Source organism: Lissotriton helveticus, chromosome 5_1, assembly GCF_964261635.1.
Source record: "Lissotriton helveticus chromosome 5_1, aLisHel1.1, whole genome shotgun sequence".
Classification (NCBI taxonomy): Eukaryota; Metazoa; Chordata; class Amphibia; order Caudata; family Salamandridae; genus Lissotriton; species Lissotriton helveticus.
The window spans coordinates 1,211,026,042-1,211,052,932 of record NC_136065.1 but is presented as its reverse complement, the minus strand read 5'-3'; the positions used below and the strand labels follow the sequence as shown (position 1 = coordinate 1,211,052,932).

At 44.9% G+C, this 26,891-nt stretch overlaps 1 protein-coding gene across 3 annotated transcripts in view; it reads right to left on the bottom strand.

Moving 5' to 3' along the window:
* Positions 1-26,891, bottom strand: part of GRK5 (G protein-coupled receptor kinase 5) — a 648,325-nt gene that overhangs the window by 176,466 nt on the left and 444,968 nt on the right. For all 3 annotated transcript variants that reach the window (XM_078643914.1, XM_078643917.1, XM_078643915.1), the window contains exon 5: positions 6,746-6,846. In XM_078643914.1, the coding sequence (XP_078500040.1) occupies positions 6,746-6,846 (101 nt within the window). The remainder of the gene's footprint in view (positions 1-6,745; positions 6,847-26,891) is intronic.

Sequence of the window (26,891 nt, the reverse complement as noted above, 5' to 3'; positions counted from 1 at the left end):
CCTCCAGGTCTCGCATCCGGCTATACCCCCAAAGTTCGCTACCGTAGCAGGCAACGGCAATACTCTTTGCCTGGTACAGTTTGAGCAAGGCAGACACAGGGCTATTGCCAATTTTTCTTGCAAAATTGAGTATAGCTGCGTTGACGCGCGTTACCTCACCCTTCTTCTTCAAGATGGCTGGGCCCCATGATAATTGGTAATCAAAAAGGACCCCAAGGTATGAGAAGGTTCTGGTAGATGGAATTTTTTCCCCGTTAATGTTGAAGTGATTTAATTTGCGTGACCCCAGGCCTGTTTTCATAACATAGGACTTAGAGTTATTAATACTTAAGCCTCGAGACTCCATGAAGTCGAAAAAAGAATTTAAAAGTGTCTGGAGGCCGATTGCTGTCCTTGAAATAAGGACAGCATCGTCCGCATAAAGCAGAACTGGAACACCTTTCCGTCCTATGTAGGGGTAATCCGCACCAGTTTTTAACAGGTATTCTTCTAGCTCATTTATATACAGATTAAAAAGAAATGGAGCTAGGATACACCCCTGTCGAACACCCCGATTTATTCTGATATCACCCGTCACTTTCAGGTCTTGGGTGTATCGAACATTAGCCCTTGTATCGGAGTGCAGGTCAGCCAGTAAATTAATTAAATTCTGATCTACACCCATTTTTAGCAGGGTGTCCCATAGCTTTCTTCTGTCCACGCAGTCGAATGCGGACGAAAGGTCCATAAAAGCCATGTGGACTGTTCCCTGCCGAGCCATGGTATATTTACCTATAATTAAGTACAGGTTCAGGCATTGGGTGATAGTCGAGTGGCCGGGTCTAAAACCATATTGTATTGGGGATATAACGTTGTTCTCATTTGCCCAAGTAGTTAATCTGTTCAGGATTACACCCCCTACCTCTTTTGCTACAGAATTAATTAAGGATATTGGCCTGTAACATGACGGGCTATTGCGATCACCTTTTTTGAACACAGGCACTATAGTCGAAGCACCCCACGACTTTGGGCATCCAAAGACCGCGGCTGCATTTACTACAGCAGTAAGAACAGGGGCCCAAAGTGAGATACATGATTTAAAAAGGTCCGGAGGCAAGCCATCCGGGCCTGGAGCCTTATTACTAGTTAACCCTTGAATGCCTTTCTCTACTTCATTAATTGAAAAGCACACAAAGTTCTCCATAGGAGACATAAAGCCGTATTCTGCCTGCTGCTCATTGCTATTAAAAATTGCGCTAAAATGAGTAACCCAGTCCTCCTCAGGAATGTTAGTGCCAAGTGCAGCGTCACTGGGATCGTCAAACAGGGGTTTGTTGATGATTTCCCAGAATTTACTGCTATTACCCAGGACTGACGGGTCAAGCAGCGACTCCCAGGTACGCACCTTAATTTCTTTTTTTCTGTTTGAGATTGAAGTCTTATAGGCCAATCGCAAAATTTTAATTTGACCTGGATCTCTGGGTTTGATTTTTAATGCTTTTCTCAGGTCTCTACTTGCCTTGGAACAGGACTGGTCAAACCATTTAGGGGTACTTCTGGTATGACCTTTCATAGGGACTGTTAACATAGATCCAACTGTTGTCGCCACATCCTCAAAGACAGCTAATATTTGCTCTGGAGGTGTGACTGATGACACACAAACAGCAAGTTCCTCACCACATGACCTATTGATTTCGGAATACAGGTTTTCACAATTTACCACTGACCATTTCAATCGGCGTCTACCGTTTATACATTTCAAGGTTCCCCAATCTTCACAATTCATTTGCCGTTCAAATACTCCACCACCCAATCTGATGGTTATAGGATTGTGATCACTAAAGATATTGGATATAATGGAGAATTTGGAGGCCTTGTTGGCGAGGTCTGCAGATAGAAATATGTGATCTATAAAAGACCCATGACCTGAACCTTTAAATGTAGTGATATCAAAAACCTTGGACTCCGGCACCATAGACATAGCTACAGTTAAATTGTTCTCAATCAACAAGTCATTGAGACTGATTCCTCGTTTTGAGTGATCAAAATGGAAGCCATCTACACTGTTACAGCCCAAAGATCCCATGGGGGTAACTCCTGGATTACCACACGGGTGAACATTGAAATCACCTGAAATCAGTAAGTTTTGTGACAGAGTTCTTTCTCCCTCTCTCAACATCTCATTCAAAGGCAGTATGTTACATTCCCCTTGACTATTTATGGCGTTTTAGAAATTAATTAAAGTCAGGGCATGTTTACCTCTCTTTAGTTCCAGCACTTGAATATTCCGATTTTCATGATGGCGATTGCTTACTTGGCAGGTAAGAGCCAGGTTGATAAAGATAGCCAGGCCCCCCTTTGCTCTTCCACTAGGTGAGGGAGCTGCTGGCTTCAGAAAACTTTGATAGCCCTCAATGAAAGCGTTATTGTCTTCCATCCATGTCTCTTGGAGGCATACAACTGCGTATTTCTTAACAAAAACCAACCAGACAGGATCACACAATTTATCAGCCAAGCCCGCTATATTCCATGAGACTAGACTCTCATTACAAACATCAGCCCATTTTGTGTCACTGATGAATTTTGTGATTATAGGTTCTGGTGGTGATCGGATAAATTGAGCTACCTGAGTGTCTCCCTGAGTTTCCACTATCAAGGGGTTGGATTCTGTGTGGGTTGGAGAGGGACTAAAAGCCCTGGGCAGATCATATGTTGTACTAGTATGCTCGTGTGGTGTGGGGCTATTCAATAGGGAATCTAGGTCTGGCTCTACCTTTCGAATGTTAACTATTTCGACAGCTAAGGAAGGAACAATTGCTGCAGGTATGGTCCCAGTATCCCTCTGTACCAAGTTTCTTTGTATATGACCTGTATGTGATAGTGTGGTCGGAGCAACATTTAGTCAGTCAACCCCCTCCAGGCCACTCTGATCATAGAAAGCATCAAACCTGTTTGAAATGGGTACGTTATAGTGGATATTAGAATATGTTAAGTAAGAACAATCACGATGTTGATGCATCACGTGTGGGGCCTCCCGTCTCTCCTGATAAAAAACTGGGTGGTTAACTTGTCTAGTCTCCCACAACAAATCCCTCCCATACTGTCTTTGATCTCCTGCGGGATACTGCCCACGAGTCCTTGGATTTGCCCCATCATGATATTGGTTAAAGTTATCGTGATTATTCTTCTGCTCTAGTGTGGGGTATGGGTACACATGACCAAAGCTATGGTCATTTGAGGGGTAAAAATAACTTAAATCCATGGTGCGGATCAGACTGCTAATCAGGCCATCCTTCCAACTGGTGATATGCTTTGCCACACGATTATCCTTGAAGTTTACAACAATACAATCACCCTCCGTGGATTTAAATCTAGGACCCACCCAGTCAACCCTCCTAACATTTGTTATTTTACCACTTATATGAGGGGGGATTGGTCTGTGAGCAGTTAGCCAATGGCTCACTTTATTTTTCAGATCCCCATAACTCTCTACCTTACCATCTGCTAGTTGTGGTACACCAATCATTACCATGGTGTATGAGTGGGATTCGGGGGGAAGGTTAATATGAGTGAGTTTTTTTTGTAGTTTCAATTTTGGTGTTTGCGCTAATCGTGCATTTGTAACTATATTTTGTGTTGGTAGTGGCATTGGAGGCTCAGCGTGGTTGTCAGGAGGATCAGGGGGTGAACCTTCCGCAGCCCATTCACTCTCCTCATTTCCAGTTATGGAACTATCTGGGACACTTGGCAAGGTTGGAGCTAATGCCGTTTGAATATTTGCACTTACATGCGGAATTACGATGTTATGATCTATCACACCCAGAGGAGGAGTGGGTAACAGATCAGGACTATCACTATGGGTGTTTTTCTTGTCTCGTGTCTTTTTATCAGTAGATTGCTTATGGATACGTGTATCCTGCAGGGGACTAGCCTTCTGTATGCCGGCATTAAGAATTTTTAACATTTTCATAGAGTCGTCTTTTTGGGACTTCTCAAGCTTCGCTAAGGTTTGCTGTATGCTAAATATTTTTTCACTTATAGGCTGTAGAAGGGACCTGAATAGGTGTTCCAGATCTGTAAGATATAAGTTATCTGGAGTACTTGCCTTTTCAGTTTGATTTGTCTGATCGGTAAGAATATCAATATGCTCTATATGTGATTCATTAGGTGCTGGTAAAATACCCTGGCTACATGACATTTCAGTCAGGTTAGATGTTTTATTAGTTGGCTTGGCCAGTCTAAATTTTGCCCAAACATCCTTTGCAGAGGGTTTATGATTCCCTAGGGGTCGGTGTGTTTTCCTCACTATTGATTTCGTTTTTTTCTTGTAGCGTCGCTTCATCTTTTTTGGGGAAGAAGGTTTATCTACTACTATTATATTTGTTAGGGGTGAACTTCCAGTGAGTTCAACCTCAGACCTTGGGGAGTTTGATAACGTAACTCCCAAAATAGGTGAGTGCAGATTTTCCCCAGTATTAAAGATTAGCACAGGACTACCTTCTAAACTATTTGATAGTGTAGGGGGGACTGATATAGCATTTTCCCTATTACTTTGACCGCTCGGCAGCCCAGTGAAGGATTGTAATAAAAGTGACTCCTCTAGGTTAGTGGACGAATCTGCAGTATTTTCATTAGCAGTAGTATGCGAAGAGAGGTTGGGAAAACACAAATTAGGTGTCAAGGAAAGACGCCTCTCCGTATTTTGAATAGCGTCTGCTACCATACCAATTGTCTTTTGTAACATTAAGTCAATGGCTGTGATAGTCGGTAGAGGAGTAGATGGAACAGACTTGTTTCTAGTCGACGATCTTGTAGCCACAGGGGTCTTTCTGGCTTTAGACATCATGTGGAATGTATCCGCAGTGGAACAATACGTCACACAACACTTAATCTGGACTTAACTTTACAACTGTATCAGCACTTACGAGTAATACTTGAACAGAGTTTAGCACGATTACCTTGTGCTGTGATCCAATATAGTGGCAGTTTAAAGGGGGGTGGCCCGTCCCGTCTCCTTCTGTCCCCTGAGGGCCACAGAGGGCCCGCCCTTTGCCCGGGCTTCGCCCCGGGCGCTCCCGCGCGCGACTCGCGGGGCGAGAGGCACTCCTCCCTCTTAAGGGGCGCTCCGATGATCTCACGTTGGTCGCGCCACACCCGCCGGGGCAGCTGGGAAGTGTAGTCCCTGCGGCGGGGGTGGCTTGCTGCGACTTCGGTGGCCGTTCCCCTCACGGCGGCGTCCGCACTGCTGTGGCAGCACTCACTGGCAGGTTTAAAGAGCCGTTCCCCTCACGGCGGCGTCCGCACTGCTGTGGCAGCACTCACTGGCAGGTTTAAAGAGCCGTTCCCCTCACGGCAGCGATTTTAGCAGGGCAGGTAGGTTCCAAGAGTTCACATTGACTCCGCATGACCGCCTTAAATGCTGCATCACCTGTGCCCAGGGAACTGTGGGCGCATCATAACCAACTGCAAAATGTGTTCCTCAATTGGGAGGGAGATTGACTGGCACCTTGACACCCTCATGACTACTCTCTAGATAGAGAGTGGTGGGATAAGTTTGAGTCCTGCTTCACCTTCTCATGTTTTCTCTTAGACTTTAGAGTTATCGGATGACTTCAATGGAGATGAAGACCTCTCACATGAGCGGGTTCAGAAACGGGTTTGCTCCCTTGCCTTGTATCGAGAGTGGGACTCATGTGAGGTCCATGACTTATTACTTTACTCAGCGATGTACAGCTTTACTTTCCGGTTCCAGAACGCTTTTGGGTGCACTCATCGCACAATTTGGAGTCGTGCTTCGAGCCCAAACACCAAAGGGACACCTTGTACTGATATCTGCTTTCTTCAATCGCAGCATGGGTTGAAACCAGTAGTTTTTGGCAGGGACATTTCCTTTGAACACAAACAGAGTTTTTGTGAGTCATCGAAAGACTAACATAAGTGGGAGTGGAGCTTGGCATCTGCATTCGAAGGCGCAGAAACAAAGGAACTGATGTTGGTGCGCAGGGGTGGCGCTTATATGTGCCTCCACTCCGTCACTTCCGGAACGTAACAACGCCAATATGGAGCCACAAAGTATCACCTAACGGAGCACAGCAGCACTCCTATGAAAAGTTTCTGGATTCAGTCTGGCGCTTAGGAAATATTCTAAAGGTGAGAAATCTGCAGTTAGAAGTATCCACCATAATTTTTATATAAGGAGCTTAGTTTTCAGTCAAGTTAACTGTTTTCATTCATTTTTGTTTTTACACAATCTACAGGTTCTAATAATTTTCTTTTTACGATGACTTATTCCCGTTTAAACCATTTTGAACCTTAAGTGCATACAGAACTTGTTGAGTACGGTGAAGAGTATGTGAAATAGTTCATGATTAACTTGCTGTCAAGTTGCATTATGTGAAATAGAACATATGTAAATGGCTAGCTAAGGTGCAGTATGTGAAATAGTTCCTATAATACCGGCTGGCTAAGGGCATCATGCCCAGTGACGGTGCATACAGAACTTCTTGTTCAGGACGCCGTAAATCCGGACCAACATAGAGACCATGTAGCACTTGTTCACTAACAATACTGCCTTAACATACAGACTACAGATGAAACCTCGACATGGTTGTGGAACCCATGACTCCACTGCACTTGCATGGTAGTATTACATACTTGCCGTGGATGTTGCTGAATGTCGACTGAACGTGGACACAGAAAGAATGGGGTCAGCCTGTGCTTGTTTATCTGGGTCACACAAACAGGGATTGGGTAAGGCAAGACTTACTTTGCACAGTGAGAAAAGAGTTCTTTGTACGGGCTGATCTCAAACTTTTCTTCCGTCTGGTGGATGAGTTCTTGTCCAACTTCTGAGACATAAACCGGAGACTGAGGGAAGAGAAACGTAATGTGTGAGCGTCGCCAAATGTGTGCAGAAATAACAAGTGAGAAAGGCCATCTGTTGAAACAATCAATTGACTGGAACTTTAAAGGGCAAGTTCTGTTCACATCCATTCGCTATCAAGTAGCAATGTAGGGCACCCGAGGGAGATTAATAGTCAAAAACCTCTCATGTTCGGCATTCAAAAAGACTAGACAAAAGATCAGAGACATTTACTAATTACTTATAGAAACAAAATGCAATATATGTCCAGTATTCTAGAACAGCTTCTATAGAATAAGCAGCAGCTTTAGCCAGAGGAGGATGTATAGGATAAACTACCCCACTAGGAAGGCATATATGGCACAAATGAATACCTCCGCTAGAGCTGGAAGAGCTTTACGCCATACCACAGTTAGTATGGATTCAGTAGTGTACACGGAGGCCCGTGGTAATGGAGGCTCACAGCATACACTCCACAGCCTTTCGTGAAAGTCTTGTATACAATATGACATGATCTGCGCCAGCAGAGATTGCTTGGTATATCCCACAGTGACAGCTTGTGCTAACAGAGAACGTATAGCATACAGACCTGTGTTTGCGCTAGAGCTCGTACAGCAGATTGCATCACTTTAACACACTGCATATCCTCCACCAATGGATGCCTTAATTCAGCATGATTTGATAAAGGGTTTGTAAATTTGCATACTTCTCAGACTTTTGAAGTTGTAACACATAGTATATAAATAAATATATATATGTAAATATATATATATATATTTTTTTTTCACAAAAGTAAAGATGCCGCACTCTGGAATTGTAGTATTAACTCTTATTTATTCGGCAAACTCCATCTACAGTCTATCACACCGACGCGTTTCGGGCATGCGCCCTTTCTCACGTGACCGTGAGAAAGGGCGCATGCCCGAAACGCGTCGGTGTGATAGACTGTAGATGGAGTTTGCCGAATAAATAAGAGTTAATACTACAATTCCAGAGTGCGGCGTCTTTACTTTTGTGAAAAAAGATTTTCTGGATCTGTGGTTGGTCCCTTGTATGCACGCACCCGCTGCTGAGCGCTCCAGACTGAACCGCCATTGCTTGACCATATATATATATATATATATATATATGCACACACGCACATTAAGAGAGAGAGAGAGAGAGAGCGCTTCAGCGATCCTTTACCAGAGTTCATAAATGTTCTACTGCTGTAAAGGGCATCACGGGCCAGCAGGTGGACTTCAGCCACTTGACAACTGTCCTCTGTGCCCCACTCGGAGTTATCTTCCATCCCCTACAGTAAACTGCAGCTGCTAGTCACTGGTGTAATGAAAAGTGAGGGGGCCTCCCTGCACGGTACTTAGAGGGGCCCCCTGCGGGCTCAATCAGGAGCTCTTTGGCCACAGTACAGTGCCGTGGGGGCCTCTTGGAGCTAGAGGCCCCCCGCACCGCGGGGGCTGCGTGGGTCTGTGTTACGCCCCTGCTGCTAGTGCACCACACATCTCACAAGATCAGGCCCACTTAAGCCCACACCATCTCCTGCACCTTTTACCTAGTGAAAACATAATGGCTGTAGGCTATATTGACCTGCTGCTCAAGAAAGTCAAGCTGAAACTGTGGAGTTGGTGACAGTACAGCACCTGTCGCAAAACTCCTGATTTCATTACAAGAACAGAGGCTACATTATGCATTATTCTTTTAATGCAGTCCAAGCAGCCGCATACATCAAAATATTAAAAGGTTCCAGAATAGAACAATAGTAACACATAAAAGGCATGAGCCACCAACAATCTGCCTCTTTTAAATGCGGCTCCAAGCAGATAAGTTCAATTTCCCTAACATTACTACTATTCGTTTTTTATCTATATTTTGAAGTTCCCTCGTGCATGGCTTAACCTCACCCCCCATTTTCCTATTACCTATATACTGATCTCCAATTTACGGAGATCTGCCTACACCCCTTTCCCAAGCCCCACCCTTGTGTATGTGACCATTAACCTGCCTTTTATGTACCATTTTCTTACGTTTGAATATACTTATAGATTTATAGATATGTTTGAATATATAGGTTTGAATATCTTTATTGATTTATAAATTACCTTCTCGCCTCTTAAAACGTTTATTCGTACTTATATTATTTCGTTTTTCATGCCCTTAAGTTCTAGTACTCAACTTACGCTCTAACACCAATTATGAGCTTACCTACGCCTCCCTTCAACTCTCCGTACTTATCTCTCGCCCTGATGCAGGCCGCGCTCTCCAAAGCGGCTCTACATCGCTCGTAGGATTAGAGGAACGCACGTTAGCAACGGTGACGCTTCGTCCACCTGTTGCTAAGTGCCTTTCCTCACCACGCAGTCTCCCGGCCTCCAGCTGATCGCTCTAACGATTGCGCTCGAGGCCGGATTTCACCATAGCAACAGCAGCTGATCGCAACAAACGAGTGTCAGTTACTCGACACTAACGCAATCAGCTGCTGCTCCTTGAATCAACGCAAGTACTCATTAGTTTTTCCAACCGTGCACAAAAAATAATGGGGGGGATTTTAAGCAGGAAGCCTAATTTCAATGCCATTTTCAAAATCTTAAAAAGAGAGAGAGAGAGAGAGAGAGGAAACATCCTCTTGGCATTCCTTCTACTATATCTCTTAGTTTACAAACCTTATCACTATTTTCAAGGGGAAACCCTTCCCTAACTATCTTTCATTAAAGGACTATACCACTAATTTACAAGTTAACATTTTGTCGACACCATGTCTGACTGACTCAGATGAGGCTTCTGTCCCTACTCCTAACATAGACAACGAAGCTCTCAAAAAAATCCTTAATAAGGAAATGAGTTCCTGCATGATTGAGGCCTTAAGTCAGGCCAAGTCTTCAAATAGGTCACTCACTGAAGAGGACGAAATCACAGAAATTCTGAACCCCTGCTCTGACGACATCACGGAATTAAGGGGTAAAAGACTAAAGAAAATTAAAAACACTGATAAGAGCAATATAGGAGGTCCTAGCACCTCATCAATTTAGGAAGGTCTTAGCACCTCAACTTCTAATGGAGGTCCAGCACCTCGAACTGCCGAGGTGTCCCTAGCGGCACAACTTATCTGAGTGTCAATGGCGGCACAAAACAGCAGGATGTCCCTAGCGGCACAAAATAACATAATGCTCTTTACAATATGGAAGATAACAAGTTTAATGATGTTGAATCCTCAGACATACCTGACGAGTATGTCCTTGATCTTGATGACGAAGATCAAGAATTTTACAATCCAGAAGAAGAACTCCCATCTTCCTCAAAGGACATTATCCTTGATCCCTTAGGGGAAGACATGTTTTCCCCATTAATTCTCAAACACCCAAGAAGCTCTGAGTGGTTCCCTGAGGACCATGTTGCAAAATTCATTAAAAAATGGTTAAGAAACCTCTTAGAGAGGGACACTTGTAACATCCTTAGAGCAGAATGCTCTAGACCTATCAAGGACAAGACCTGCTATACCCCCAAGCTGGACCCTGAATCTGATAAAATTCCTCTTCCAACTTGGACATGATCCAAGAAAAGGGATGGAAAGGTCCCTGAAAGGGTGCCAAGACCGCCTTCTCGACGTACTGGGACCATTAGCCAGAATCTTAGATTCCACTGAAGACACCCACATCAACGAATAAATCCAAAACTAAGTGATGTGGCGGATAGAGAACCCTCGCAAAACTCAAAAGTATTACTCTTTGGAGAAGACCTCATTAAATCCTTGGGGAAATACGTCTCCACTTTCACTGCCCTGGACAAGGCACAACAAAATATGCGCAGAGTGTTCAATCCTAACTTTCTTGGACGGGCCGGAAGAAAGGGCCTCTCTTCCAGCCGCTTCAATCAAAGGCCATTTCCAAGATCCTGTGGTTACGGAAGAGGGCATCAGCAGTACAACGTGCCTCAATTCTACCCCCAGACAGGTAGAGGTCAACGCAACAGCCCTACAAGTGAGTATTTTTTCCCCTCTCCCTTCTCCTTCTTTCCCCCAAAAAGTGGGTGGCAGACTCAAATACTTCCTTCACAATTGGAAATTGATCACTCAAGATCCTTGGGTGTCAAGGGGTTTATGAAAGACTTCACTCATATACCTTCACAAACTTCTTTCCCGAGAGACAGGTGTCTCTCTCTCTAGATCAACAAAAAAAATAGAGGAGGAGATCTCCTCTATGCTTCAGAGAGGAGCTATAATGAGCTTGATGAGTTTCAAACACTCTCTCCAGGTCCCCATAGAAACTTTAAGATTTATAAGCACACTCTTTCTTGTAAAAAAAAAAAAAAAGGACAAGGGTTGGAGGCCTGTCTTAAACTTAAGAGAACTAAATAAATATTTGGTTTACAGACACTTCAAGATGGAGGGCATCCTTCTCCTGAGGGATTCACTTCTAGAGGGAGACTGGCAAGTCAAACTGGACCTAAAGGATGCTTACTTCACCATACCTATGGCCGAGTCCCACCAACCCTTTCCTCAACCCTTTCTTCAATTTGTCAGGAAAAATCATAATTACCAATATCAGGATCTCCCCTTCCAACTCTCGTCTGCCCCTTGGTGTTTCACCAAGGTCATAATAGCTGTTGCCTCATCTCTAAGAGTAAGGGGTATTCGTTTAATCATTCACTTAGACAATATTCTTAAAATGTCTCAAGATCCTTCTCAATTAGTCAAAGACTCGAAGACTGTGATGGATCTCCTAGAAAGTTCAGGATTCATCATAAACAAAGAGAAATCAATTCTGACTCCTTCCAGAACTCTGGAGTTCCTAGGTTTCACAGTAGACACATTAAGATGTCTTCTCTTACTACCTTCTAAACAAATCACCAAAATCAGGAAGGCAATAAGACACGTCCTGAAACAACAAGATTTATCTCTGAGGGAGCTAGCCTTTCCCGGTCCCTTCAACTATCGGGGCCTCCAAAGGGTAAAAGCGAGAGCCCTAAGATCTGGCCTCTGGTACAGAGATCTAATCTGCCTGGATCAAGAAGCCAAATCGGAACTTGCCTGATGGCTCGAGAACCTAAACGCATGGAACGGAAAAGCAATCTTTGGCTCAAAACCAGAGTTTGTTTCAGAATCAGATGCGAGCCTTCATGGCTGGGGAGCTTGCCTTCTCAATCAGAACACTAGTGGTATCTGGTCACAAGAGGAATACTCTCACCAGATAAATTATTTGGAACTAACAGCTGGTCTTTATGCCTTGATGAGTTTCAAACACTCTCTCCAGGGGAGGTCAGTCATTCTAAAGATGGACAACATGTCAGCGGTAGCATAAATAAATAATCTGGGAGGCACCAAATCTGCGGACTTCTCGAATCTAGCAAAGAAACTTTTGGATGTTTGGAGACTTGTTTGCAGATGGAGTTGTTAAGACATGGGAGCAGGTCTTGGGTTCCAGCGAAACGCCCCCGCTACTGACGCGTTTTCAGTTCCATAGGGTGCGCAGCGCTTTGGGGGACCTATTGGGTGGGGACATGGCGGAACCCCCAGAGGTCCCTGAGCTTACGCATGTACTCAAAACCACATCACCCAGGGGGCTGCTAACTAGCCTATACAAGCTCACACAAACGTCTACTCGCTACCCATACACCAAGGCACGACTTGCATGGCAGACTGACTTGGGCCTAGTACTAGACGATGACACATGGCGCTACTGCTGCACAGTCACGAAGAAGGTCTCTCTAAATGGCAGACATAGACTAATCCACTTCAAGTTCTTGAACAGAGTGTACTACACCCCCGTGCGCCTCTTCAAATATGGCCTGCGGAACTCGGCGGGTTGTGAGAGATGCAGTGCCCCTGAGGCGAATTTTCTGCACCTTGCTTGGCAATGTCCGGGGGTTTGGGGAGTCTGGGAGAAAATCTTCTCTGAAATAAGCGAACTAACCGAGGTTGAGATTGCACCGGATCCCCTGATGGCCATATTGGGTTACACTAAAAAACTACCCAGAGCAGTTAGGCGACTGGTTGATATGTGCCTTCTGATGGCCCGCAGAGTGCTGGCTTGCTGCTGGATGAGAGGCCCACTGCCAACGCTAAAACGCTGGGCGCACGACATGCTCTATTGCTGTACTCAATCCGAAAACTATAGCGAACTGCAGCCCCCCACCAGCAGGCCCAAAAATTTCTGGAGCCTATACCACACTTACTTGACGAACAAGAGAGATGCCAACGCACCCACAACATCACAGGGAGTGGGGTGATGTGTTGTTTGGAAAGACCGGGACAGATCTAGCAGTCACTTTTGTGTTATGGTTACCCGCCTGTCACGGAGTCTTCTACTAACCATAAGATAAATATTTGTGGTGAAGCGCTGCCTGCCCTCTCTATGGGTTGTTGGCTAAATGGCTGTGTATACTAATGAACAAACTAATGTTATAGTGCTGAATGTATGACGGTTATCGGCCAAAGTCAGATGAAGGGGAGGGGGGTCTTCGAGGGGGATTGCGATTGCAAATTGATGTACTTCCACTTGAAATGCAATAAAGAAATAAAAAAAAAACAACTTTTGGATGTTCTGTTTGGAACACAAGATCGCTCTCAAAGCGGAATACCTTCCGGGGAAATCGAACATCTCTGCAGACTGGAACTCAAGAGTCCTGTTGGACCACAGCGATTGGAAACTGAATGTTTCCGTGTTAAGTACCCTAAACAAGATCTAGGGTACCCTGGAGATAGACTTATTTGCGAGAAGACTAACTTTTCAATTAGAGTACTTCAGCTGGATGCCCGACCCGGGTGCTCTGGCAGTCAACGCCATCCTACAATCTTGGAAAGGAGCCAAAGCGTACACATTCCCTCCCTTTGTCATGATTCAGATAGTCCTTCAGAAAGTGAGACAGGATCAGTGCATCCTTTTCCTAATAACTCCCTTTTGGCCATCTCAAGCATGGTTCCCTACCACTCTAAAACTAGCTTGCAACCCTCTCTTCTTAATTACTACCCTAGAGAATCTTCTTACAGACGTAGACCGAGAAATTCACCCCCTAATTCGGAACAGGAGTTTAACCCTTCTTGCCTGGAGAGTGTCAGGAGATCCAATGAAATCTCAGGTCTTTCGACAACAGCTGCAACTCTCCTCGGAGAGTCTTGGGCCCCATATAAGAACATATGGAGAATCTGAGTCATTGGCCGAATGGGAGGCGCTAAGAGTGCAGGTGCTGGGAGATCTGTATGAAGACGGAGCATTTTTGCCATTTCAGACCCTGTTTTACTGCACTCAGCCCTAATCTCGGCAATGCAACATTTTTTAAAGGAGGGGCTGTCGGAACCACAGACATCAATGGCATGCCAGTATGTGGTGATGGCTGTGGGAACCTTCAAGACCATTATGTGCCTTTACAGGCGCATGCTGACTGAGGGGTTGGAGCCATTGCGGGAGCTGCAGGGGAAATGGGAGGCGGACCTAGGTAAAGAGATCCTTGAAAAGACATGGGCCCAATTAGTTAGGAGAGCCTGGAAAAGCACTAGGAACGCCAGATTCCAATTGGTTCACTTCTTTATTCTGCACAGGGCATATTGAACCCCTGCCAAGATTAACCAATATTTTAAAACGGACACTGCCCAATGCCCGTGCTGCAGTCTGCAAGGGGCAAACTTTCAGCATATGATGTGGGGGTGTCTGCAACTGGGAACGTACTGGTAGGAAGTGGTCGATCTGCTCTGTGGAATCACAGACCATAATATGGAACCTGATCAGGGCACTTGCTTATTGCACTGGTTTCCGCATACCTCTAAAACGAAAGTGACGAGCAAGTTTATAGATTTAGGCATGTTGCTGGCTAAGAGAGAGATCACTGCGCACTGGAAATCAGCGCGAGGGCCAAATTTCAGGAGGCGGAGGGTGAAATTACTCAAATGGGCGCTAAGCGAAAGCACAATCACGCTTCAACAGGCCATGTGGACTGATAATGAAAAAGCACTGCAGGCAGCGAGGGTGTGGGAAGCGCTGGTAATGGCATTACAGGTACCTGAGGTGGACTTGGAGGTTGGCTCGGTTTTGGAAGCCCCGACGGGTTAGCCATGCTCCACGGGAGTAGTAGAGAAACACTGGACATACCCTGTGGTACAACAGTTGGACTCTAATAGTAGTAGGTTAGCCTGTACTGTATTGCTGTAACTGAGTTAACAATAACGGAGGGATTAGATGTTCCTACATTTCTGAGCTGCAAGTAGTTAGGACACACCAGTGGTACGGGGAGGGCGGGGAGGGAGTAGGGTGGAGATGGGCTTGAATTTTTCTATTATATTATTCAGTTGATGTACCATTATTGGCTCTTGGCAGCTAGTGGGAACTGAACTCATAATAGAGCGGAAGGACAATGCACTGCTGGGTTGGGGATGCCTATAATTTTGTAGAAGATGTTGTTATAGTCTTTGAGCCATATTGGGGTCGACATTGAGACGATTGGGCAAGAGAGATACATACATACAATGGATAACTGTAATACTGTATTATTTGCCAGTTGTTATTTGAAAACTAATAAAAATATATATTAAAAAAAATGGAGAGTCTGGGTACGTTGGTGCCTGGAAAGGAACCTGGATTCCTCGGAGGCACCTATTGTTGACATAGTTAACTTCCTTGTTGAACAATTTGAAAGAGGTCTCAGCTATAGAAATATTAATTGCTATAGATTGGCTATTTCTGCTGGCCAAGTACTTGTGAACGGAAAAACAGTAAGTAAAAATACGATAGTCTCTGGGATGTCAAGCTAATACTTGATCTTTTCAATAACTGGTCTGTTAATACTCTCTTAAATAGAAAAAACTTTTCCATTAAGCTGGCTACTCTACTATGCCTAATTTCATGCAGAAGGGTTTCTGACGCCAAAGCCCTGGTGATTACAAGTAGTTCTATTAACATCTTCGGTGTCAAATTTGAGATTTATAGACGAACAAAGACCATGTCTGATTCAATCTTCTACCCACGTTTTGATTTATGTCCAAAACTTTGCGTTGTGGACTGCATGAGAGAATGCTTGCTCTTAACCCCCTGGGGGTGAACCAATTAATTATATCCTTTGTTAAACCCCACAAAGGTATAACCTCAACATCTATTGCCAGATGGGTTAAGACTGTTATGATTTTAGTTGGTATTGACAAAAAAAAATTCAAGTTCACTCTGGAGGTAAGTTGGATGACATTCTCAAAGCGGCTGACTGGTCAAATGCTAGCACCTTTGCAGGTCACTATTGCAAGCCTATCGAACATATGTCTGACGCAGTTTTACAAAGCTACCAACATGCATAATGTAGCCTCTGTTCTTGTAATGAAATTACGATTCTCCTATTATCATGACTAGAGAATCTGGATTTCATTAAAGACACGGAGGCTGACATTATACCTCCCGTCCCACCCCTCGGTGGTCTTATAATGAATTAATGTACTTTTAATTAACAGTACTTGTATCATCTCACGTCTTCTATTACACTATTTGATACGTTCAAGCAGTATTTACTTCTTTCTCTTTTGAGGTAACCCTCCTTACCTGCGTGTCATCTGGCCTTTGGATTTCCCTTTGTTCTTCCTTCTCCTTCATCTTGTTCATCAGAAGATCGTTTTGAAGTTTAGAATTTTCAAGTTTCATGAACTTATTCTCCTCCACATTAAAAAGAGGCAGATTGTTGATGGCTCATGCCATTTATGTGTTGCTATTGTTCTATTCTGGAACCTTTTAATATTGTGATGTATGCGGCTGCTTGGACTGCTTTAAAAGAATAATGTATAATGTCAGCCTCCGTGTCTTTAATGAAATCCAGATTCTCTAGTCATGGTAATAGGAGAACCGCAATTCTCACACAAGAATCCAAATCGAGATAGGAGGTGTGTCAGAATCCCTTTCAGAGGGCCATGTGGCAAGCAGGAGCTACTGGGTCACAACTGAGGGGGTTGAGGCCATTTATTCCAGATGGCCCGCAGCCCGACTCACTATGGATCCTGAACAGCAGTGCTGAGAACCCCTTCAGCACACAAATCTCAATAGTAGCGTGGGTCGAGCAGTCCACGTCCTCTTGGGATAGAGGAGGGATAAATGCAGGGGGTGAACAGAGGCTCATAACTCAAAATGCATTCAACAGCAGCAATAAATGACTGTCCAGTCAAATACTTGCTTTTTTGAAAAAAAGCTTATTTAATATAATGACAAATTAAAATACAGCATACACAAACAAGTCACACAGTCCTGAGGTAAGGGCTCCACTGTTCGATAGACAGGTCCTTGAGTCCCTCTTCACTCTCACTAACGGTAGCAGTTATTCCCAATTCAATACAGGCAACATTCAGATTAAGTCTTACTAGTAGTCCAAGTCTCAGAATTTCAAGTCCAACTCTTCCAAAGTAAATGTAAATCCAGTATTTGTAAAGCGCACAGCTACCCGGAGGCATCCCGGAGCTGGGGTCAAAAATGTTCCAGCACCCAAAGCGCTATGCAGCAGGACAAGTGCCCATGGCTTCTGGCACTGCAATCAGGCTTACCTGCTCATGCAAGGGTTGCGCTACCATCGTTTCTGGGAGCCTTTCACTCTCAGACATCGCAGAGGGCTGCAGTGGCTGCTGACTGGGAGTAGCATGTGTGACTCAGCAGGGGCGATGGCTGAGCATCCACAACATTTCCTCCAGTGAGAAGCAAGGTCCTTATCCTTCTCACAGGTGGGAGGGGGGGGGGGGGCTGATCGCTCTGGTCCCTATTTTTAATGGGAGCTCGGCCATGCACAGATCACCATGGGGTCCTTGCCTGACGGCGGCAGTGAACCACGCAGCATTCTTTGTTCATCAGGGGTGCCCCCTCTGACATACACCAACCTTACAATGCACACGGGTGACAGCCCAATCAGCATGGCAATAAGTTTCTCGTCACTGCAGCCTCCTCTGGAATACAGGGGTCGCTGACTTCACTCCGCACACAGGCTATGGCCCGAACGGCACGGCAGCTATGCAGTCTTCACAGCAACCCAAGCTGGCGTACGTGGCTGCCAATTTCACTCTGCACACGTGCAGGGACCTGATTCATACTACCATGGTGGTCCCTTATTACATCTAGGGTCACCGACTTGAAACTGCTCCCAGGCAACAATCTGATTGGTGCAACCGCCATCTCCTCACACCACGCTATGGGGATCCACTCACCAGGATCCCCCTACTAGACTTTGCTCACTCCAAGTGCTTTCCTCTTCCCCACAGGGAGCACTGATCTTGGCAAGCAGACAGGCACTGGTGCTCCTGCCTCCATGCAGTGTCTTGCAGAGCTTTTCCTTTCCGACATATAAACTAGAGTGGCTGCTTGTCAGTTGACAATTTTGGGTAGCTTGCGCTCCCCTTCTTATAGTCCTTTTCTGGACATCAAATGTGATTTAGGGTCCAAATCTTTGAAGTATGTGTTGGGGGTCTGCTTCCTTTTGAAGTGCCCACTCTTCGGTCCTGCCCTTCCCACAGAAAGCAGTCAGTCATAGCAGGAGTGACTACAAACCTGATAGCCCCACAAACAGATTATTCGAGCGACTAGATATGTGCATCAAAAGATTATCCGGCACTCCAACCCTACTCTTTATGATCATCTTATCTGCACCATCTCCTTCCTGAGGTGCCTATGTGGCCCCTCTCCAGTGACCTCTCCCTGAATCAAAGAGCACCCCTTGAAATGTATTGAAGAGCCTGGTTCTCCTTCCTCCACTGTGTGCCCCACTCAGCTATCAAGAATGCAGCAATCCACATATCTGTCTGGGGGATTCCTCTATTTCCTCATGCTTCTCTAGTCAGCCTTGGGTCTCCCAAAATGGAACCCAGAGTACTCCATGTATTGTATCATTCACAGGCATACATACACGTAGCGCACACAAGCACAGCACTACAAAATAACTTGATGCAGTCCAAGTGTGAGTTAAGTGCAAGGCAACGTAACGTTACATGAGTGAGCTGTAGGCCTCACGCCAATGAAACAGGTAAAAAAGGCCTGTTTAATCACACTGATCACTATACAGTATACTTCCATCATTGTGCTCGTGCTCTGAAACTCCTTGCAAAGCCAGCAGCCTTTCACCACTATGACGGCAACTCTTTGGGTGCCCGTCCTGGTCCAACAAGACCACAATCTGTGAGACAGGCCTATGTCAAGGCTCACACGCTTTATCGGTGTTCACAAATGGCAACAAAAATCAGCATCAGGGATCCAGACAATGTTGCAGTTGGGGCACTCAAAACGGGTACACGTGTGTCACCGTGCAAAGAAGATTTCTGTACCAACATGGAGGTTGTGAGAAAACAACACAACTTCACACATCCAGGTAGGAAACAGGAGAATAGGAATCCTCAAAAGGCCTGGTACGATGTAGTGCCTGCAGCCCTGCACACACAGAACACGAGCTTGTTAGCGGTCCTCAAGAGCGGCCAGCAATTGTTTACAAGGTGATCATGGGGGAGACGCTAAAGGTGTTAGAAACACTATTTTAGTTTTGGAGATGCTAATAAGGAGGAATTGGAACACCTTTAATGAAGCAGAAGTAGCCTTAAACAAATTGCAAACTAGCAACAAAGCTTTCATTGTGCCAACCTATTCAGCATTAGCCCAATTTAGTGCCTGATTACAAGTATAGTTATCGTACCTGGTAAATAACGATACCAGGGGGTTCGTTATTTATTGGGTGCGACATAAAGGCACCTATTAAGAGTTTCTAGGGCATAACATGCCGATTTTGGTGTTTAATGTATCAAAAGCCGAACGATACAGTAAATACCATGTGATTTTCCCGTGTTAGATTTCAGATGCTTGACCTGCTACAATTTAACCCCTTGGCCGCGGCCGCGATTCTGCGCGGCACATTCCGACCGCGGGTGCGGTCACGACGGCCGGGAGCCGTCATCAGCACACGAGCAATGTGTCCCATGATGGCTCCCAGCCGTCGTCAGCATGGAAGGGGTTAATGAAGGTTAAGGTATTTAAGCATACGATGATCTTTGGATGCGTTAAATAACACTCAACTTGAAATTCCAAACGTTGCTTAAACATGGGTTTACGCATGGGTCAGAAAAAACGACTAACTCGTAATCAGGTCCTGAGGTAATGGCAAGCTGGTTGTAGGTTTGCATCGGACGGCGGAGGAAGGAAGTCTTAGAAGTCATACTTATTATAGTCTTCTGCAAGGGCAAGTCAGAATGTGTTAGGCGTACAGGTGCATTTAGTCCATGAGAAATTCTTCGAATCTGTTCTCTCACAATGTTTCTCAAATATCAAATTTGTGTCAGGGACTGTAACCTTAGGCTGCAAGGCACGCTGGTGGAAGAATGTGGATGACAGAACTCTCTGGTATGTGGCATGACACACCTGCTGGGTTGCCGAAATAGAGAAAATGATTTAGGTTTGGGAGCAACACTGTAAAATGAGGTACAGCATGCACTCATGTCCCGAAATGTTGTCTGATTTGTATTCCAGCGCTTTGCTCTGCGACTAAGGACACACGGTATGTATGACTGAAGGGAGCACAAGGTTACAAACAGAACTGGCGCACATAACCAAAGTGCAGAGTATGCATGACATTTCAAGGAATTCTCAGGAAAAACATCCTAGAAATAATTAAACTAGTAGGATTGACATTATCATTGACTCAGAGCAGTAATAGATGCAAAATGAAGGTAATGACTCTTGACTATCAATAAGATTAACAAAGTAACAAAAGAGTTTGTAAGTGTGGACGACGCCCAAGCTTGTTGCTGAAAGGCATCTTATGCACTTGGCTGAAGAGGGTTGTAGCCTCAAACTCTCGGCATGCTTCTAGAGCATCCTCAGCACAACAGGAGCCACATGTGCGTCTGGCCTTCGGAACTGGGCTGACCATAAATACTGGACTTTGAAGGGACCCTAGCCCGAGAGAGCATTGCAACATGGCCAAACCTTTAAGACCTTATGATAACTGCGATGGAGCGGGATCGAAGCATTTAATTTTACTGTCAGTCAAAAGCACAAAAAAAACACCGCCCTGCTGCATCCGTAACAATTCTCCATGTGATACACCCACAAACCCAGAAGTGGCCAGCAACAGCCCACTGAGCAGTGGTCTGTTCTGAACAGTGCAAGTAGTCACACCACCCGAGACTGACTCCAGGCCCTGTTCTTTATGCTCCCCACACCTCAGCAAATCAATCATGAAATGAAATGAAATGAAACAACATTTCTAAAGCGCATCGCTACCTGGAGGCATCCCAGCGCTGAGCAGGACAGCTGAAACTACTTAGTGATTATTTGGGGAAGAGCCATGTTTTCAGAGCCTTACGGAAGGCCAGATGACTCGGTTCCATTCGTATCTGAAAAGGGAGGGAGTTCCAGAGTTTGGCTGCATTATAGGAGAAGAGCCGACCACCACTTCTGGCCCTCTTAATTCTGGGAAACGAGGCCAGGTGGAGCTCATCTGAGCACAACCGCCTGTTAGCTCTGTAGGGCTGGACCAGAGGGGATATGAGGGCTGGTCCTTTCCCACTGATCAACTTGTGGGTAATACACAAGGCCTTAAAAAAAGACTCTCCTGGACAGGAAGCCAAGGCTGATTTAGCCGAATGCTGCCTCAGGATCCCCAGAAGAATCCTTGCAGCACAGTTCTGCACAGTTTGAAGTTTTGCCAGGACTGAACATGGGGCTCCCAAATAAAGGGCGTTCCATAGTCCAGGCTTGATAGAATAAGCCCCTGAATCATAAGCTTTCTTGCTTGAAATGGTAGCAGAGGGATCCCTTTACGGAGCATTCTCAGCATACTGAAGCAAGACAACACAACCTTCCTGGCTTGGGTTTTGAAGCTGAGGTCTGAGTCAAGCCAGACCCCCAAGCTCTTTATCTCTGGCTTAGGGGTGGGCGCAAGGCCCATGCACACTGGCCACATAGTGTCAATCTCAAAAAGAGAGGGGTTGCCGAGAAGCATAAGGTCGGTCTTATCACCGTTCAATTTGAGGTGAGATTGTTTCATCCATCTTGTCACCTCTTCGAGGCAAGGACGAAGACAGATGGAGGCCTTGTCAGCATGGTTCAGGGCGACAATAAATTGGGTGTTGTCTGCATAAGTGACAATAAGCACCCCAAAAGGAAGAACGATGTTGGCAAGAGGGGCCATGTATGCATTAAAAATAGCAGGGCTCAGAGACGACCCCTGAGGGACCCCACAATGCAGAGGCAGGGGGTCTGAGATAGCCTCTCCCTCAAAGACTTGGAAGGATCTATCTTCCAGGAACGATTGCAGCCAGGTCAGAGCGGCTCCCAACACACCCAGGCTTCTGAGTCGTTCGACCAGGATACAGCGGCTAACCGTATCAAAGGCTGCACTAAGGTCTAACAGAATGACAGCCAAAGAGCCTCCTGCATCAATTATTTTCCTAGTCTTCAACGACTGCTAGTAGGGCCGTTTCTGTTCCTTGACCCGGGCGAAAGCCCGTTTGAGAGGAACGCAGAAGATTAGAATCTTTTAGGTGTTTAGAAAGCACTGAGATGACATGCTTCTCCGCAATTTTTCTAATCCCTGGGAGGAGCGAGATAGGCCGGTAATTGCCAAGGCAGTCAGGGTCGAGGCTGGGCTTTTGTAACAGGTGTTCCACCATAGCTTTTTTCCATAGTGGAGGGACTACACCAGCGTATAGTGAGGAATTGATCAGATCACAAATAAAAGGACTACCTGATTCAGCCACTTATTTCAAGATTTTGGGTGGGGCCAGGTCGCTGGATGAACCACTTTTTACAAGTGCAGAGGTTGCCTGTAGAGAATAATCATTCATTAGGGGGAAGCTTCCAACGGTTGTTCTCTGCTCCAAGAGCTAACAACCTCAGAATGGGGACTAGTGTAGTAATCCGTCGGGGTGAAGGCACAACATATTGTTTGAATCTTATTGTAAAAGTACTCCGCGAGTTTGTTGCAACGGCAGTCTGTTGCTTCGAGAGTTACAGGGGGAGTGGGGGTTTTCAGGAGTTTCTTCGCAATGCGAAATGTTTCACGGGGGGAGTTGACTGCCAGGGACATTTTTTCCTCGTAATAGCAGGATTGAGCCTTTTTAATTTCTATCTTGTGAGCTTTAATGGCCTCCCTGTAGTCCTTTTTCTTATTTGGGGGAAAAGTCTTTTCTCCAAATTCTCTGTTTTTTGCATTTCTGCTTGAGTTCTTGAAGATTGGGGGTGTACCAGGCCGTTCTATTGGATCCAACACGCGCCGGGGTGGTCTTCTTTGGGAGAACCTGGCCTAGAGTCTCCTCAATCAAGTTATTAAATCGTGCGTTGGCCAATATGGGGTCGGGTGTGAGGGCGGCTTAGATTTTTCTAGCGCGAAGACCCACTTTCTGATCAACTGTGACTGTAGCATTAGAGAGGCTCTACGTGCAGCGGTATAGTCTTCCACCTACTCATTGGGCAGAGACGTCATAGCAATGCAGCATCACTTTGTTATAATACATAACATATCAGACCTTGGAAAGTCTTCGGTGGCATTAGGCCTGTGCACTGGCCAACCACACTCCTTGCATACTTTTTTTTCCCCGCACAGCTTATTTTAAAATGCCACCAGACCACTTCAGAACTCAAAAAATGACTAGGTCAACAAAGCTAAGCCTGGGACTATGAGGAATAGCTCAATCATTGTCAGGGCCGACGGACAAGAAATAGGCTAGTGAGGATAAAGCGTCCTATGACTAACACTCTTGACCATAAACTCAATCCACCATGAAAAATTTAATTGCCACTTTCTAATATCAACCTTTCTTGGTGGGTAAGGAGAATACATCAATACCTACACAAGGAGTGTGATGCCATCAACTTGACCACACAGCTCTCTGCTTCTGCCTGAGACTCAATACTAACCTAGGGCACCAAAGAGGGCAAAAGCTTCCTCAGTAGAGGTGCCTGGTAGATAGATTATTACTAATGTCATTCTGTGTGTGCAAAATGCATAAGATTAACAATCCAATTACTGAACGTCCCCTACATGTTTTTGCTTAGATAAACTTGAAATGGATTTATAGAAATAATTTTCTAACTTCTCAGTTTATCGCTTCGATACTGTAAAATCCACAGGTAAAATGTCCTCCACCATAAAGATAGTAGATGGATAGAAAGTTTCACATGTGGGCTCTTCTCCAGATTTAGCACCACTTCATGAAATTGGGGACTCTGCCTTAGCCACCCAACCCTAAATCAGAGTGTTAGCTGCTTTTCGACACCCAAAGTAAGTGTAACTCAACTTGGGGTAAATGGGTTGTCTATCTGCCACTAAAAGACTATTAATTCCTGATGAGCAAGTAACAATCCTCTTCATAAAAGATGGGTGTCCCACAATGGCTACGCGCAGTCAGACCCTACATACCTTAGCAAATAGAAGTCATGTCACAGGGGCACTGAGCTCAGTAGTTCCATTGACTTTCACACAAATCCCACTATCCATCAAAAGGCAGCTTGTTTTGACTAAATGGGAGTAAAAATAATAGCAAAGACACAACTTGGCGCCAAAGGTCAGTATATGGTCCTACTAAAACAGCTAGATTGTATGGGCATCATGTCAGAAATATGCTCCAATCTTTCCGTCGCTTACCTGCCTGTTTTATTCTTCATAAGACTCTCCTCGATCTCCGTGTTTTTGAATCTTGTTAGAATCTCATCTTCATTAGAGGAACTCGACCAAAATATTGATCAATGAAATCTTTCCAAGATCAGGGTCTAATTATCTTCCTGAATTATTAATAGCACAAAAGACGCATCAAACAAGCCATGAAAAACGTAGTTGTAAACAGTGAGCAAACATTCACTCAGAAAAGTAGCAGAAGCCAATGAAAGTCCTTATAAGGAGGGCCATTTTCTGACACACTTCCTATTCCTGAAGGTCTAGACGGTTCAAATGAAGAAATACATCTTTGGCTTAATTTGCCAAGGTGAACATGACTTTCCTCAGTGCAGAAGGCCAATATGTCTTTGAATCTGAACTGTGACACAGGTAGTGCACTTCCTAAGCCCTTCTAGATTTCTTACACAAATACACAACAATGTATCTTAGAACTTGGCGATAACAGACAAACGATTTCAGGAAGTGTGAAATTAGGAGGCAAACCCACCGGCAACATTTCCTCCAGTGTACTTTCCCCTGGTGGGGGAAATTCTCCTGCCCAGTGGAGTAATACAAAGTGATGGGCGTCCGCTCCTTCATCCTAAGCAGAATGACGGTCTCCGTCTACTTCGCGACTCTTATCTCTCTCTTTAACTCATCTATCTACATTTCTCTGTACCTCACCCTCTTTCTTACTCTCATACCTCGCTCACTACTCCACCTCTCTCACTGTCTAATCTCTTAATTTTTCTCACCCTTCATTTGCCACCTCATCCTTCAATTCAGTTTTTTCTACCTTCAGGCCCTCTACCTCACCTCTTTCAAATCCTAACCGCTTTCTCCATATTCCCCTCTATCGCTCTCTAGCTATAGCTCTTTTTTCTATCACTAGCTCCTCTCTCGCATCTGTGCGCCTCCTCTATTTCATCTCACTCTCTGTATCTCACTTGTCCCAACCTCAGTACCTGTCTCTAGCACGCTCTTCCTCTACCTTACCCTCTTTCATGTTTCACTACTTAACCTCTTTTCTCTTTACAAGTCATCTTTGTTTATCCTTCACCCCTTCGCTCCACTATTCTTTCTAGCATACTACTCTCTTCACCTGCCCTGTCTCTATACATCACTTCTCCTTATACTACTCTTACCACTCTACCCATTTACCCCTTTTTGTGTCTACTTTCCCCTTTCTACTCTAACTCTCTTTCCACCTCACCCCTCCAGCCTCTTCCATGTCCCTGCATTTCATCTCCTAGCTCTCTACCGCACCCTAAAATCTTAACTTCTCTCTCATTCTTCGCCTACTCTTCCTACCTCTCCTTAACTTATCTTTCTGGCTATCTCAACTTTTTCTCATTATCAAAGTATCTTCCTCACTGATATCTTCATTGAGGAGTCTTCACTAAGGAGGTCGCCAGCAAGGCATGTATTGCAGTTTCAGATGTGCAGAGCCGCCACCAGATCACAGCATCCAGCAACTGGACACCGGCTGACTAACACAGAACACAGCTATGTCACAGTAATGGATGACATGGATATGACATCATAAGAGCAAGGAGACAGGGACACCCCCGCTTGGAGTCCAAGCCTTGGACATAACCTTCACCTACCTGCATCTTTATCTCCTTCCCTCCTCTTCTTCACCCCTCTTGCTATGCCATTATTACCTCTATCCTGCTCCTGTCTACCCTCCCATCAATTTTTCTTACCCAGAAAAGCTGGATATCACTGCCTAGACAGAAAATTAAAACATATAGGTGGAAGAGGAGAGGAACAACAAGGCAGAGCGAAATATTTAAGGAAAAGGTATAATCCGAGCTTTTATTTTCACTCTTGCAGGTAGCATGTATTTATTAATACAAGTATGGCAAGTAAAGCGACAATTTCAAGCGCTATATCCAGGAGTTTTAGTTTCATATTATGCCCTAGTTAACCAAACATCTACTTAGTAACCTGTACCGTGTTTTTCCTACGATGTGAGAAAGATGCAGTTTAGACAATAAATGCCATGTACATTATTGTCGTAAGAGAGAAAAATCTAGATCTAAGCGCAAAAAGAAATCACTTTATCAATACTTGTTCAGGCTTTCTTTTACTATTTGGCAGACGGATGTAGGGCAACTTGTACTTCAGACTGCTTTTACGGCCCCCGTTTCTGAAAGCTTAAGATATAATTAAATTTAATTTAGGTTCAACAAAGGCATGAATTAGTTGAAAAAGTGTATTAACTTAAAAGTTGTACCGAAAGGGGGTAGGAGGGGTGCAGGCTAAGTAGCTTTTCAACGCTGCCCCAAACAGTCTTAAGATGGCACTGCATGGGCATACACATGCACAGGGGCGGTGGGTGACATTTGAAAGTGGTGAGGCGCAGAGTGATTTGCATACATCACCGTAGCGAGCGAGCCGAACCTCAAAAGGGGGGTTTACCCCCCACGAAAATTTTGAAAAAAAAGAAGCAATATCGTGCATTTTCAAGCAA